This window comes from Dromiciops gliroides, chromosome 4 (assembly GCF_019393635.1).
Source record: "Dromiciops gliroides isolate mDroGli1 chromosome 4, mDroGli1.pri, whole genome shotgun sequence".
NCBI classification, from domain to species: Eukaryota; Metazoa; Chordata; class Mammalia; order Microbiotheria; family Microbiotheriidae; genus Dromiciops; species Dromiciops gliroides.
This window is the reverse complement of record NC_057864.1, coordinates 68,869,240-68,886,095: the sequence shown is the minus strand read 5'-3', so window position 1 is coordinate 68,886,095 and position 16,856 is coordinate 68,869,240. Positions and strand designations below refer to the sequence as shown.

The following is a 16,856-nucleotide window of genomic DNA, read 5'->3' as shown; positions in this document are numbered from 1 at the left end:
CATAGGGTTGCTAGACCCCTTCATCACAGATTGAGAGGTGGAAGAGACATTACAACCAAATGGAAGCTCAGAGAGTGAGTGACTTGCGCAAGGACACACAGGCAGGAAGTGACAGGCAAGACTTGAACTCAGGTCCTCTGACTCCAAATTTAGTGTTCTTTTCCCAATCTCTAGGCTCTTGGCTTGAAAGCACGTAATTAGAAGTCGACAGTGTCGCATAAATATGAAATCAACATGTGTTTTCATGTCATTACAGGATACGATGCATAATTATACATCTTCAGAGTTGAAAGAAGGCCATCCAGTTCAACCCAAATCCAGGCTGAGCATCCACAGTTCCTCCCACTGACCAATATGAGAATGACAAGATCTTGAGGCTTGGCCCTTGATTTCTGACCCTGCCTTTCTTCCTTTCCTTTCCCACACCTCCTCATCCCTTTCATTTCTATCCCATATCCTCCTGGGGTTGGACTTTGCAGCCCTAAGAAAGTTACTTTAGAGACACAGTGTGAGAGAGAAGGAAATAGGCATCACCTAAGCTCTTCCCTAATGTTTTTCGAGAACCCCATGTTGCTTCTGCCAAGCTAAAGCCAAAGCCAGGAGGGTTTCTTAACTACTGGCGGGTGAATTCTGAATATAGAGAATAGTGTTCTTGGGGCCTATGGCCATCATTAATGCTCAGCAGGGGCTTGCATGGATCTGGAGTGTTCTTTGGTGAGTGAGAACCCCACAGGAAAAGCCTCAGGACATGCTCCCTGGCAGCAACTGCCCCTTCAGCATGGTAGATAAATTTCATTCTCTTGTTGACAGAATTTTTCCCCCTCTTCCTTTAATACTTGGAATCAAGAAAGCATTCAAACTATTCAATCTGGGGCCTCAAACTGGCACACGGCGTGGCTCTAAATGTAATCACATTTAAAACAGAGCCAAAGGTTTGTAGAACATTTAATCAAGTTTCTGTGTGTATGTGTGTTTGGGTGTGCATGTGTGTGTGAGTTCACGCACATGCATATGTTTTTCAATCTGTCTAGTTCCCATTCCCTAAATGGGAACGGCAATAATACAGAGCATGGAGATTCAAACATCAACCAATGACCACTTTTTGTTTCCCATGAATCCATCTTTATCACCAACACTCCTGCCAACTTCTAATGGGAAGGGTCCCCTCTGAACCTTCCTCCCTCTTCCTCCTGCCAATGATGTGTGTGCATCTCTCCACATGTCCTGCCGTGTGTGGATCAGGTTCATACCGATGTGAGGCTCCATAGCATGATAATTCCTTTGGCTCATTTTCCAAGCAACCACTCTCTCATGCTTATCCAAAAAAGCAGATTTCTCTCAGTTTGTCTTCTTGGTGTTAATTGTCCCCCTGCCATCTTAGACTCTTGGGGTCATCAAGTGACCCCTTTGTTCTTCCATTTGGAATCTGTTGTGAATCAATTCAAGCAAGGTATTGAGCTCTGGATGCCTTGTGGTTTTCTTATGCACGTGACCAGAATGAGATGACTAACCATGTAGATTTGGGAGTTTGGGGATTTTTTGCTCCATTTTTTTTTGGGGGGGGACATTGGGGAAAAACCCCAACACCTACATATCATTAGAGGATCTGTGTTCAAATCTCAACTCTATTTATATTAACAGTTTAATAATACTTATGATGATGATGAGCAACTAACATTTTATTTAACACTTTGAGATTTGCAAAGCAATTTACATGTAATAACTCATTTGATCCTCACAACAACCTCATGAAATAGGTTCTTAAAATGGTCTCCATATAAAATTATCCATAAGGAAATGGAGGCCCAGAGAAAGGAAATGACTTGTCCAGGGTCACAAACCTAGTAAGCATTTAAAGCAGGATTTGAATTCAGGTCTTCCTGGCTCTAAAGCCAGCACTCTATGCATTATAGTATAGACATTGACAAGTTTCATAGTCTTGTTAGGCCTCAGTTTCCTTATCTACAACATGAAGGGGTTGGACCACATGACTTCTAAGTTCCTTTCAACTTTTAGTATGTTGGAATGAGCTTGTACCAGCACATAAAAGACAATCATTCTATTTTCAATGTGAACATTTACATTTCAGAAATCAGCAAATGCGATAAATCAAGTCTTGATTTATTGCATTTTTAAAAATGTATACACTTAATGAAGTGGATGGAGACAAATTATACAATGGCAAATCCCTTGTGAGCTTTCCTTCTCATTGCTATCACTGCATTCCAACCACATGGTATGGGGCAGGGGGGCGGGGGCACAACTGTGGATATGGAGTTTTCATTCAAAGTCATTTCATCAAGTGACAGGGGTTTCTTAAGCACCTACTATGTGCCAAGCACTGGACAAGGTGTGTGAGGGATACAAAGAGGAAAGACTGCAAGAATCCCTACTGTCAAGGGTCTTCTATTCTAGGAGAGGAGAGAGCAAGTACACATATGAATATATACATACAGATCTAGTGGAGTTGGGATTTGTTTAACCATCCATCTCCCAAAGAGCCCAGAATGGAATCACAGAAGCAAAGGTTCAGATAGAAAGTATTTAAGTAACTACTATAGATCGGCCCCTCTGGAAGACTGAATAAGTCCTTTCCTTGAAGTGAGAGGGGAACTTGGTCATTAAATAAAACCAATGAATTTCCCACACTTCAGAATTATTTTTTTTAAATAGTTTAACAGTTTAAAAGTGAATCAGTTTGGGGGGAATTCAAGGCAGAAGCTACTTTGCGTAGTGTGATCCTTGGCATCTTAGGTTAATTGCATCTATTGGCTGACATTCAGTGGGAAGAACTCTGTTTGAGGAGTATGGGAGTGAGGTGACCACGTGGATTGAAAGCTGAGACTGGAGTTAACAAGACCTAAGTCAAATCTGGCCTCAGACACTTATACACTTTGTGAACCTGGGCATGTGATTTTAATCCTGTATTGCCTCTGATTGCCTTAATCCTCTGAAGAAGAACATGGCAAATCCGTTCCCAGTATCTATGCCAAGAAAACCCCATGGGCAGCATTGGCATGTGATGGTCCCATGAGGTCATAATAAAGCGAATATAACTGAACAACAACAACACTCTTGTGGGGGTGTAGTGAGGCATAATTTTGGGACTATGCACCCCCAGGATACCTTGGAACCTGAGAAGAGCAGCCCCTAACCTATAAGTGCTAGTAAAAATTTGAGGAAGTAACCCAGAGAGTGTACTAGACAGAATAAATGTGAAATAGCTAAATATCAGAGAGGAGAAGAGGACATTGGAAGTTGTAGGGAAAGGCTTCCTATGGATTAGAAGGTAATGCTTGTGTTAGACTCTAACATTTACACCTGAGTGACCTGGGTCTTACTTTCCATAGCTCTGTTTCCTTATCTAAAAAATAAGGGGTTGGGGATTAGACTACCTCTAAGAACCCTATGGTGCATTCAGATGCATATTTTACAGTTGTCTGGGTTCCAGCTTGTGAGTAGCTTCCCTTCCTTGTGAGTAATGTCCTCCTCTCTCTTCCCTTCTCTCTCCCTCTTTCTCCCTTTCTTTCTCTCTAGTTTTTTTTCTTCCTTTATTTTTTACTCCCCTTTTTCTTTCCTTCCTTCTTTCTCTTTCTTTGTTGCTCTTTCTACTTTTCTTACTTCCTTTATTCTTTCACTTCTTTTTCTTCCTCCCTCCCTCCCTTCCTTATTTCTTTCTCTTTCTTTTTTCTTTCTTCCTCCCTCCCTCTTTTTCCTTCTTTCTCCATTTTTCTTTTAGCTTTGTTCCTTTCACTCTCTTTCCTTCCTTCCTTCCTTCCTTCCTTCCTTCCTTCGCTTCCTTCCTTCCTTCCTCCTCCTTCCGTTCCTTCCTTCCTTCCTCCTTCCTTCCTTCTTCCACACTCTTAAGTGCCTAAAAGTGTTGTGAAAGTGAGATCTTCAGATAAGAAAGTTGGTAATATAATAAAAATGACCACACTGCACATGACTGATCCCTAAACACCCAATTAAGGCATGATGCCTCCAAACTTCAAGCTCTAAGGACAAGGTAGCATAATTATAAATGAATATAATTTTAAATAATTGAAATGTGCATGTACATATATGAGTAGTATTCTATGAATGAAAAAGTTAATTCAGCTTTTGAAGAAGATATTCAGATCCCAGATAATTTAGCTACAAGTTCTTCCATGTAATAACCTTCCAAGTCAAAAAATATAATTGAGGTCTAACTAAAATTTTGTCATTATCTTTCAACTAATAGATTGCCTTGGTCCCACTCACATTTTCCCATGATACATTTTTCTCCTCTTCAGGCCTCTTTGTTCAACCTCATATCACTGAACTAGAGGATCCCCCCAAAACCAAATTCATTCACCATTCCTCCAGAGATGTAAATTAACCATAGCCAACTATGACATAACTTACTTTTCCCTTCTAATGTCTTAGGAAACTAGAACTATAAAACAGTGGAAAAGAAAGAGACTCTTGAAATCACGCTAGGCCAGTCAAAAACTGGTTTTGAATCTTCCCAAAGCAATAGTATACACTTGTAACATTCACTTTCTCTTCATTCACTCCATCTTGCAAGATGACTTCAGTCCTCTCCACTCAATTGACATCATTCTCCTGAATGTGACAATATGGTTACCTTTTTACTTAATATAATGGACTTTTCTCAGTCCCCAACATCCTTGATTTCTTTCCAGAATTTCCTAGAATCACAGAATTGTAAAGACTACTGAGGGCATTCATTATGAATACTCCTGCCAGTTTCATCTTCCTCATGCACTGCTATTATTACTTTCCTATTAAAATCCTTCAATGTCTCCCCAGTGCTCACTAATTAAAGTTCAGACTCCTTATTCTGTCATTTAATGACCTTCACAATATAGTGCCACCTATATTGCAGTCTCATATCCTGCTACCACCCTTCATATATACTGCATTCCAATTAAGTAGGAATGTTTTCCATTTTCAAAATGTAGGGGCAGCTAGATGGCACAGAGGATAAAGCAGCGGCCCTGGAATCAGGTGTACCTGAGTTCAAATTTGGCCTCAGATACTTAACACTTACTAGCTGTGTGATCCTGGGCAAGTCACTTAACCCCAATTGCCTCACTAAAAAAAAATGTAGCCTATACTTTCTAGCCTCCAAACCTTGTTTTCTCTCACAACTCTCCTTGTTGTAATCCTTTGAGGCCCACCTCAAAAGCCACCTTTCTCATGAAGCCTTTCTCTGATCATGAAAAATCAGAATTTACATCTTCCTTCTCCAAACTCCTAGAACATTTTATTTGCACCTTTCTTATGAGTTTTTTCTATTTACCACCTTGTACTATAGTTATTTATGGGTATCTTCCTTGTAAGACGAAAAGCTCACTGGGGGCAAATTCTTTGCCCTGGTGCTTCTCTTAGAATCTAGAAAAAATAACTTACACATAGTAAATAGTGAATAAATATTCATGCATGAATGAATGAAACTGAGGGTACAAAAAGTTATGTTTTCAAAAGTTGCACCAGTTATGATTCTTGGATTTGTTTTTCAAGTTTCTTGAGACCTCAATGGATTGCTTCAGGTTCTGGGTTGTAGGACAACTTTAGTATATTGGGAGATTCTACAGAATTAAGCCGACATTCTTGGTCACAGTTTTCTGGTAAATATTTACCAACCAGCTCTCTTCTCCCCCAAAATATATGCATGACACATTTTAAAGTTTAATCTTGACTATTAACATTTTCTCCATCACTTTCTTAATTCTAGACAATCAACAAAACATGAAATCAAGCCTGATTTGCAGCTTTCGCTTATTATTTTCTGAAGTGCAGTTTAACAATCTTAAGCCAGGGCCTATGAGACTGCGCCAATATTTCCCTTGGCTGGAAGATCCCTTAGGAAAAAATAAGTACCTCAATGCTTTTGTATTTTCTCCTTTTATGATGCAGAAATGGCCGGTGAGTTCTTTGTAATATTTTGTGAGGAGCTAATTGTCTATAGGGAAGCTAAAAGACCCTGGTGACCTTCAAGATGAGCACTGTGACAACAGGCACATTTGAAAGGACCTGAGATGTGCCCTTACTGCTGATTTTCTAATGCGGAAATTTTTATTCTGATCTAATTACACCCTCTACCTGGGTGAAAGGTTTATGGAGGTATACTTGGTCATAGCCTGAGGTTTTTAGGAAAGGGAAAAAAATATAATTTAATAAAAACATATACCACAGTGGTACCCCTTGCCTTGCAAAGGAATTGGTATCTTTATAAGATTCATTTTATTAGAGCCATGTCTTCAAACTACACCTATACACGAATACACTCAACAGTTACAAGATTTTTTTTAACCCTTTGGTTTGAGTTTGATAATGGTTCTGGAAATGTCCTAGCCAGGAGAGGAGAGGGTTGGGATGAAGCAATAGTATCATCCTTGATTGTCTCCCTAGACCTGGGGTTGGAGAGGGAGAAATCCAGGGCTCTGCCCTTTGCTTGTTCCTAAAGTCAGCCACATAATCAGCTTTAATTGTGTAAGATTATAATACTTATTCTGTTGCTACACACTCTCTCCTGACTCTTGCTTTGTGTGGGCTTTTGAGAGGTAAGAAGCAGATAGTTTCTCCTAGTCTCTCAGAAATACCATGGTATATTTTGGTAGCTGCTTCGACTCTCCTTGGTCATATGGGTGGTGCTGCTTTGAAAATGCCTTACTTATTCCTAGGTGATACAATAGATAGAGTCCTTAGGCCTGGAGTCAAAAAGACTCAACTTCATGAGTTCTTATCTGGCATCAAACACTTACCAATTGTGTAACCCTGAAGAAGTCACTTAACCCTATTTACCTCAGTTTCCTCACTGGGAAAAATGACCTGGAGAAGGAAATAGCTCCAGTATTTTTGCCAAGAAAACCCCAAGATTGGGCCACAGAGTCAGACATGACCTGAAATGACTGAACTACAAAGTTATTTCCAGAAGGGCACCTGCCTTGCAAGATTGCTGTAAGTATCGACTGATTAATAATTATAAATTGTTTAGCATAGTGTCTGGTAATATAAGTAGGGCTATATAAACGTTAGCTATCATTAGCTTCTAATAAATAATTGTAATAGGTTACTTTCTACCTACTGTGTCTTGTAATTATCTTGTATGCATATATTTTCTATATAGAAAGGAAGGAAGGAAGGAAAGAGAGAGGGAGGGGAAAAGGAAGGAAAGAAGAAAGGAGGTAGAGAAGAAGGAAGGAAGGAAAGAAGGGAGGGAGAGAGGGAGAGAGGAAGGAAGGAAGGAAGGAAGGAAGGAAGGAAGGAAGGAAGGAAGGAAGGAAGGAAGGAAGGAAGGAAGGAAGGAAGGAAGGAAGGAAGGAAGGGAGGAAGGAAGGGAGGGAGGGAGGGTGAAGGGAAGGAAGAGAGGGAGGGAGGGAGAGAGAGAAGAAGGAGGGAGAGAAGAAGGAAGGAAGGAGAGAGGAAGGGGAAAAGGAAGGAAAGAAGAAAGAAGGTAGAGAAGGAAGGGGGGAAGGAAGGAAGGGAGGAAGGGAGGAAGGAAAGAAGGAAGGGAGGAAAGCAGGCTTCTTTCAATCTTGCAAAGTTGGATGCATGACTTTGAACACCATAAGTATTGGTGTGGAAGCTAGACTAGGGAAAAAATGTGACCTGTACCTTGAATGTGACTTTTGACACATACAGCCATGCATAACAATTGATCAGAAATGAACGAATTGTATGTCTCTCTCTCATTTGAGATCTGCTAACCTGGGAAACAGCTTGAATTTCTTGGGATAGATTGTGAAAGTGCTGAAGACTCAGGAAGGGACAGAGCTTGGGGTTGGAGGTATTTTCAGACCTTTGGGGGCTTCGGGTTTTCATGGGACTGTGCTTCCAGAAGCTAGAAAGATTCTTCTAGCTTTTGCTCATTCTCTCTCTTTTTTTTTGGATTAATCAACCTTGTGGCTAACCAGCCACCCCTTCCCCCTCTTTCCTCCTTGGAGCAGTGAAGCTAAGCTTCTTTTTTTTTTCCTGGGGCAGCATTCCTCTCTCACTTTGGCCTCATCACTTTGAGGCTTTTCCATGGATTTGGTATCCATCCATCAGGACTCAGGAGATGTTATATAATCCATGTCCATATTCTTTGTGTGAATGTTTGGTTTGAATAGATTTTTTAAGATTCTGTATTAGAATCACATTCTCCATTTAGTTTTGGAGCAAAATTTTCCTCAAAGTGGTCAATGTGGGTTTTTTTCTTTTACTTTTTAAGGGCTCTGTACTTGATAAATAGACCTCCTGTTCTCAAGGAGAAATCGCTATCAGTGTGATTAATCATCATACTGTCCCTTGTGATCTTTCACCTCTTGTTCTTTTGCTAAACTTCTCTAAACAGTTGCCTCCACCTGCTTTGGGCACTTATGCATGACTACAATTCTTGGCTCCCCTTTTCTCTCTATATTCTCTTCCTTGAAATCTCTTTCACTCCCATGACTTCAACTATCATATTGACACTAGTGAGTCCCACATCTGTCCCCCCAGCTCTATTTGCAATTATCTTATCTCATCCTCACAATCTTAGGAGGTAGGTATTATTATCTCCATTTTACAGATGAGAAAACTGCAATAAATAGAGATTGTGACTTGCTCGGGGTCACTCAGCTAGTCATCGTCTGAAACTGTATTGGAATGCAGGTCTCAGTTTCCTCATCTATAAAATGAACTAGAGAAGGAAATGGAAAATCACTCCAGCATCTTTGCCAGGAAAAACCCAAATGGGATCATGAAGAGTCAGACATTTAGAAAAAAAGACTGAAAAATGACATCCCGACTGCAAAGCCAATGATCTCTCTAATGGTCCACCGAGCTGCATCTCCTATTGTCTACAGGATCTCTCTATCAGGAAACATCACTGACATCTCAAGCTCTGCATGTCCAGAGTGAAACTCCCATTCTTTCCCCCTGCCCCTTCTCTTGACTTTTATCTTCTTGTGGGTGGCAGCACCCATGCATGTAATCTTGGGTTATCTTTGATTCCTTTCCTCTTCTTCACTTCTCATATCCTACTAGCTCCTGTCAACTCCATCCCCAAAACACCTCTTGAAGGCATCTCCTCTTCTCTGTTCTCACTAAAACCATTCTGTTACAGTTTCTTATTACTGCCTATTGACCGATGCGATTGTTTCTTTGTGTCTCTCACACCTCTAGTCTTCCTCTGCTTCAATCCATCATTCATACCACTGCCAGAATGATCATCCTTTTAAATAAATCTGTTCCCATCTCTCATGCTAAAAATCCACACTAGTTCCATATTGTCAGGTTGAATAACATTCAAACTCTCCTTTCTTGGCATTCAAGGTCCTTGACAATATGGAATTACCTTCTCACTAAAGCCTCCTCTCATATTTTATCCCCCTTCATATTTTAGTTGTTGCTGTTCTTAAGTCAATTTCAGTCATGTCTGATTCTTTGTGATCCCGTCTGGGATTGTCTTGGCAAAGATACTAGAGTGATTTTCCATTTGCTTTTCCAGATTATTTTAAAGATGAGGAAATTATTATTTTACAGATGAGGAAACTGAGGCAAAGAGGGTTAAAGTGATTTGTCCAGGGTCACACAACTAGTAAGTATCTGAGGTTGGATTTGAACACAGGAAGAGGAGTCTTTCTGACTCCAGGTCCCACACTCTATCCCCTGTACCACCTAGCTGTTCCCCCTCTCCCTGCAGGGAATAGATTGGAATGGATTAACAAAATATAGCATGATTACTGTACCTGAGCAATGACCTCAGGGTCGCCAGCTGGAAGACCAGCAATGTGACTCCAAAGCTGTAGCCAGGATACTTATTAACGAATATATATATTAAATAGAATGCACTGAACGATGTGTTTCAGTTAAAACTAGCCATTCCTCAAAAAGAATATTTTGTTCCTATGTTATTCTATGCTTTATCCCAATGTAACAATTCTCTTCTCCCCCAAACCCAAGCCTAAACCCACACTACTTTCACATTTCTCTCTTTGCTTAAGGTAAAATACTCTGCCTAGTATTCCCTCTTTCCTTTTTTAATCTATTGAAGATCTCTCCATCATGTAAAGTCCAAATCAAATGTCACTTTCTTCAGGAAGCATCTCTTATCATCCAACCAGTGGGTAAGGAACTTCCTTCTAAGACCTTAAGTAGCACTCTGTTTTGTAATTCTAACACGCTTAGCATATATTCTTGTGTATTATTATTTTTTGGTGTCTTATCCCTCTGCTAAATGCTACATTCTTTGAGATTCAAGATCCAGTCTAAACTAAACTCTGGATTCCCTCAGCACCTGAACTCTCTATAATCTTTTTTTACATATTGTCCCCCTCTTGTTGGACTATGAGAACAGGGACTGTTTTTGTCTTTCATTTTCTATTCCCATATCTTAGCACAGTGCCTGGTACACAGTAGACACTTAATAAATGTTTATTGACTTGACTGTTATTGAATTGCATTACTGCCAAAACTCTGCTAACATTCTTTATAAGAGGCAGAATAGTATGGTGAAGAAAGCACAGGACTTGGAATCAGAACGGTTTGGGTTCAGATCCCAGGTGAGACACTGACTAGGAATGGGATCATGAGTAAGTCACTTAACCTGTCTTTGACCCAGTTTCCTCATCTATAAAATTAGAGGGTTGGAAAAAGCTTCCAGGATCCTTTTCAGCTTTAAATCTTTGATCCCATGATCCAGAGTGAGTGACCCTTGAATTGGAGAAGTCTAATAGAGACTTCTAGAAGAACCTGAATATTCTGCCAGTATTAACCACAAAATCTTACACTTAACAAGCACTCTGATCTGTTGAATGAATTTCAGGAATGATGCAAGACCCTTTATTAAGTAGTAGGGGAAGGAAGCAGGGCTAAGAGAAGTCAAGAGACTGGGACAGAGAAGTAGGCACCTGAGACATTTTACCTTTTGTGTGTTGTTTTTTTTAATGAACATATTGTAATCTTACAAAATAACTGGCTTTAGCAGTTTTGCGATACAGTAGATCAGTTCCTTTCACTGTGTCCCCAGTTACACCATCCCCAAGGGATTTAAACTGATGCACCCATTAACAATATTATAGGGTAGAAGGGGAAGAAAGGCCAATCAAGCTAAATCCCTACCCTAGTGATGGAGAGAAGAGAAAAGAATGTATTTCAGAATGATCTCCTTGTTCTTTTGTTTCACATATAGTGTTCTCTCTCTCTCTCTCTCTCTCTCTCTCTCTCTCTCTCTCTCTCTCTCTCTCCCCTTTCTCTGCTACCATCTTTACCATCTTGGTCAAAGGTAACACCATGAAAGAGCTGACCAGAACTGGACAACTGCTATGTTGGGATTATTCCAACACATCCTTCATAAACAAAGATTCTAGGGGAGAATAGAGACCAAGGAATGATGTTTTGGAACCTGGAAACCAGGGGTAAACAACCAGAGCCCCGCCTTTGACCTTCAGATTCTTCACCTGGAAGTGAGGAATGGGCAATGGCTTAGTGCATGTCATTGTCCCCTGGGAAATTCATGACTGGTCATTGTAATTCCTGACCTGTCTCTGGTCATAGAAAAGATTTTATTTGGATACTTGAACCATTAGACTGTGAGCTCCTTAAGGGCAGAAACTGTCTTTTTCCTACTTTTGTATCCTCAGTGCTTAGCACAGTGCCTTGTGCATAGTCAGCACGCAATAAATGTTTAATGAGTGATTGATTGATAAGTTCTTATGATCTCAGAGATAAGACCTGGAGGAAATTGTCATCTCTGAAAGGCTAGAGCTGAGCAATGACTGCTACCTGCTAGTTCAGGTCTAGCTGTAACCAGGGGAAGGTGGATTGGGACTGCATGACTTTTCTGACAATAAGAAATGGGTGCTCCTGTATTCCTACCACAGTAGGGATCCAAGAACATTAGCAACAGTAAACAAAATGTTTAAAAATAAAGAAGTCTAAAAGAAAAACCCTGCTTACTGTCAACTTTATGTAGAGGCTGGGCAGAGAAAAAGGATGGTATGAAAAATAGATTTCTCATTCTTTGTTTAGGACTACAGCCTTGTTTGGGTAGACTTAATGGCTGCCATAGCTTTCTGACCTGTGCCTCAACCTTCAGACAATGCAGGAAAGCCTAAAGGCTTATCCAAGGAATTGAGATTTTCCCCCATCTTCATATCCCACTAAAAACATTTTTTCTAGCAGAGTAATTTGTAAAATGAATAACTGATTCTTTCTACTGTTTTCCAAGAAAAGTTTACCAGCATCCTAGGAATCCTACCTAGTCTGTTTCAGAACCAGAGATATATTTGCTTGATTTTCTGTGGCCACAGGTCTGCAGAAGGGCGCTTTATCAAAATTAGATCATAGGTTTTGTTTTGCATTTTACTCCTCCCCCTCCACTGCTTCCCCTCACTTCATCTCCAACCTGCTACATCTTCTAGGACAAAGGATCTTAATCTGAAGTCCATGAACTTTTTTTTTTAACTATTCTGATTATTGTATTTCAAAATAATGAACAGCTAGGTGATGCAATAGATGGAATGCTGAGACTGGAGTCAGGAAGATGCATATTCCTGTGTTCAAATCTGCCCTGAGACAATTACTAGCTTTGTGACCCTGGGTAAATCATTTAAGCCTATTTTGCCTCAGTTTCCTCATTAGTAAAAAGGAGATGAAAAAGGAAATGGCAAACCATTCCAATATCTATACCAAGAAAATCCCGAATGGGGTCATGACCACAAAAGTTGAAATCCTAAGTATTTTATTTTATGCATTAAAATTGTTATGAAGAGGGGTCCATAGGTTTCATTAGTCTGCTAAAAGGGGTCTATGACAGAAAGATCCCCTGTTCTTTGAAATAATGTGTGTTTCCCCTCTCTCGGCCTTTGCATTTTAGAATATATGCTCTTGGGTGTGTTGAGGATGCTAACTTCTAAAATAATGTTTAATATGACCATTGGTGAACATTTCATCTTCATGTGATAAAAAGAAATTGTGGGCTTGGGAGTTAGTGATCCAAAGTGTGTGTGTTGTAATCAGAGCGCTTGGGAAAATAAGAAGCAATTTCCTTTGGAAAATATTGAGATTCCCAGAGTTCATCTTTCCTTCTTCTTCTTCTTCTTCTTCTTTTTCTTTTTCTTTTTCTTTTTCTTTTTTGTTCTTACTCAGAGGTTTTCAATGGAAAATGGATGTAGTACAATATGAAACTATAGCTGTTTATTATTTGCTTTCCCATGGCTACTGGTCCAAGGTGCTAAGGAGCAACTAACAAGTATCTGCTAGAGACTTACCCAGATACCAACATGCGACACATATCTTTGGAACTTTGGGGATGTACTTATATTTAAGTCTGCTGCATTGCAGGAAGATTACTATACTAATTTCCTTTAAAACTGAACCATTGGGGCTAAATGGCTGAGTAAAGATCATGGGTTTCATATTGCTGAAATTCACATATCTCCCCACAGAGTGGCACCCTAACTCCATGTGTTTCTCCAGTTAGCTGCATCTGTATCTATGGGTCATAGATTTTTTTTTTCATGCAATGTTTGATTTGAATTTCCTTTGGACTCTCTGGATCATCTCTAACTGCCAAAAGTAACCCCCTGGGTATGCTTCCAGGCTTGGTTTAGGGACTGAGTCACCTTGACTCATTTCTTCCTCTATCTCCCTCTTAACCCCCCCACCCCCCACCCCGAGCTGGGGCCTCCTTTAACCCTAAAGCTGATAAATCTCATTATGCTCAGGTTTTCTTTATCTTTATCTTTGTCTGAATTTCCACTCTTTTATCCAACTGCCATTTCCATTTTTTTTAAAGTAATTTTTTCTCTAGGTCAAAGGAGAGATCTTATGTGATAAGGGCATAGAACAGAAGGTAGGGATAATGAGAAACAAGTGAATTCCTGGGGCTACACTAATGAACACTCAGAAGGTCTTCAGCAAATACTTGTTCCTAAGTGAGTGAATGAGATTCACATTCGAGTTATACAGGTTATACACATTGGACAATTTCCATCCTACCCTTGTTAGCCTTGGGAGTGAAAAAAACCCTGGATGGTGCCCAAGTCAACTGTGTACTCTTAAGAGTCAGGAGCAGGTGAATGTTCTAACAGGGGATGATGCCTTTAAGTTCTCATTCTCTGAGGCATTGAAGGTGGAGACTTAAAGGGAAATCAGGAATATAGAGAGATCATGGCCCCAGACAAGAGAACAATGGGTACTAAACTAAAGAAAGAGAACATATAGCAGATTTATATCACAAACTTTCTTAAGTACATTTTTGCAAACTGAACTTCATGAACCAGGCAGGATTTTTACATGTTCTGGAAGCTTTGATCATTTAATTTTTCTAACTGGCCCTCTTGCCAACCCATGATGGAGGCTTCTTGAAAATATTTGGAAAATATTAATAAGGTTTTGACACTGAAAGCAAGGGACTTCAATCCTTTACCTGCCCAAGAAAAAAAAGGCACAAATAACTCCATCCTACACAGTGATACTTTCCTTCCAATGAAATAAACTTGAAAGGGGAAAAGCTCCCTCTTCTAGCATTTCTGTTTCCCACAGACCTCCATTTCAATCTCGTCTCTGTCCTCATTCTTATATCCCATTGTCTGTCTCACCAGGATTTCCTAAACCTCATGCTTAAGATGATAGGATTGAAAATTCATCTAGTTCCCATGTATATCTGGAATAAAGTCGAAGTCATGTTGTCACTAACCAAGGAGTTCCTGCAAGTCTGGACACTTTACTTTTCCCAGATGGCTCAATAGCAACTACAGGGATAGAGATTGAACTTGTGAGTTCATTGGTTTAGGGAACCCCCCATTCAACAGGTCAGTGCCCTTTCTGTAATTTGAAAGTCTTAGAGAATTGTCTAGAGCAGAGAAGGTGATTTGGCTGCTTCACACAGTCATTATCTGTCAGAGGTAGGATTTCAACCCAGATCTACCCAGCTCCAAGGTCAATTCTGTATTCACTACACCATGCCGTCTTTAGATGGTGAAATATTAGGGACATCAACCACCCAGGCAAAACCTACCTTGTTTGAATAGACACTGGAAGGAAAGTGGAATGATCTAGGTCTCTTGTTCTCATTTTCACAAAATGGTTTTTCATTCAGTATTTGTGTGTCTCAGCCCTGCTCCCAGGGCCCAAATCCAAAGTATCAAAGGATAATTATGATCACAGTTATCTTACAATCTCTCACTCCCTGTCTAGACCCTGCAACCTAGTGAAAAAGGATTACAGTTCTTACCCCTAGACTCCTAGCTTCTTTTTGGGGGGAGGGGGGGCATGTACTTTACAACAGCATCTATGTGACAAAGAATATTTGTTTTACCTTAATAGACAGCAAAAAATATATCATATATTTCGTATATTTATGTAGTTTTGCTTAAATACTTGTAGAGAGTTCATGACTAAATTCATTACTGCTGAAAGAGTCTATGCAGCAGAAGAAAGAAAGCAGGGCAGGTTAGAGAAGACAGAGGCAGCTAGATGCAGACCCCTTATGATAAGAAGGTACAAGGAGTCCCTGGCAGCTTCTTCTCTGAGCTGATGTTGAGTTTGAGTTTACAAGTTGGGTGTGGGTGGGGTGGAAAGTGAGAGGGGAGAAGAAGAGGAGAGTGTTGGAGATCAAAATGAGAGTGGGGCATGGTACAGGGGGATCTTGGCCCATCACAAGTAGTTGTCTTGTCACTTGAAAGAGGTTCTCCCCTTTTACAATTATGATCATGATGGTTATCAGTAACTCGAATGTCTTTTGTCTTGCTTGGCTCTTAGAGGCATCCTCTCATGAAGTATGTCTTCTTCCCCCCTTGTTTCTTATGAACTCTTCCAGGCACCTCTTCCTTCTATCAACATTGCTCTCCAAAGGATTCTTTTCTTCAGATTTCCCTTCCTTCCTCACCCACCCCACCCCCCCTTAGCCAAAGGGTCTCTTCTGAGGGGGGCTATCAGTGGGGTCTTCTTGCCCCATTTATTGATTCTCTTCTGCTTTGGGATCCCGGCAGGTGCATTCATCTTGCTCACAGTCAGCAGCAAATGGGATTACCTATTGGAGATATAGAGAAAAGTGTGTCACACTGGGGGTTAAGAGAATACTTGGAAGTGTTTTTTTTAATTCATACTGTTTATTTCAAGATTACTTTTACCCACACACTTCAACCAAACTTCTCTTTTTTCACATTGTTACTGGCTTTTATTATGCCCTAGTTGAAATAGCCAAACAGTTTCTGTTTTTTACATTTTTTACCTTGTAATTCATGCTGTTAAAAGAAAACAAAGACAAAAAACCCCAAGAAAATAAAGTAAAGAAAAAAGTATGCTTCTATCTGCATTCAGTCTCCATCAGTTTTTTCTCTGGAGATGGATAACACTGTTCCTCATAAATCCTTCTGGATTGTCTTGGATCATTGTATTACTGAGAATAGCTATTATGGACAGTTGATCATCACACAATATTGCTGTTTCTATATCCTGGTTCTGTTTATCTCACTTTGCATCAATTCACATAAGTCTTTCCAGGTTTTCCTGAAAGCATCCTGCTTGTCATTTCTACTTGGAAGTAATTTTTTTTTTAAACTCTTCATACCTGTTGTCTCATTTGATTGTCTTATGCCTTAAAACTTCCTTCAAGAATTCAGTTATAATGAAAGAAACAAAACATTATTCTGAGAAGGGTTTCACTAGATTGACAAAGGGGTCCATGACACATAAAATGGATTAGAATCCTTGTTTGAGAGATTCACCTGGGGCATGGAGACATTAAGTGACTTGCCAAGAATCACACAGCTACAATATGTCATACTTGAACCCAGATCTTCTTGACTGTGAAAACAGTTCTCAAGCCACTATACCATGATAAGGTAGGTAGAGTACTTATTTTACATATGAGGAAACAGGATTAGACAGGTTAAGTA

At 39.9% G+C, this 16,856-nt stretch overlaps 1 protein-coding gene across 1 annotated transcript in view; it reads right to left on the bottom strand.

Moving 5' to 3' along the window:
• Positions 1–15,259: 15,259 nt before the first annotated feature.
• Positions 15,260–16,856, bottom strand: part of PAPPA2 (pappalysin 2) — a 389,726-nt gene continuing 388,129 nt past the window's right edge. The window contains 1 exon segment of the mRNA XM_044003126.1: positions 15,260–15,988. Within this exon segment, the coding sequence (XP_043859061.1) occupies positions 15,914–15,988 (75 nt within the window). The 3' untranslated portion in view covers positions 15,260–15,913.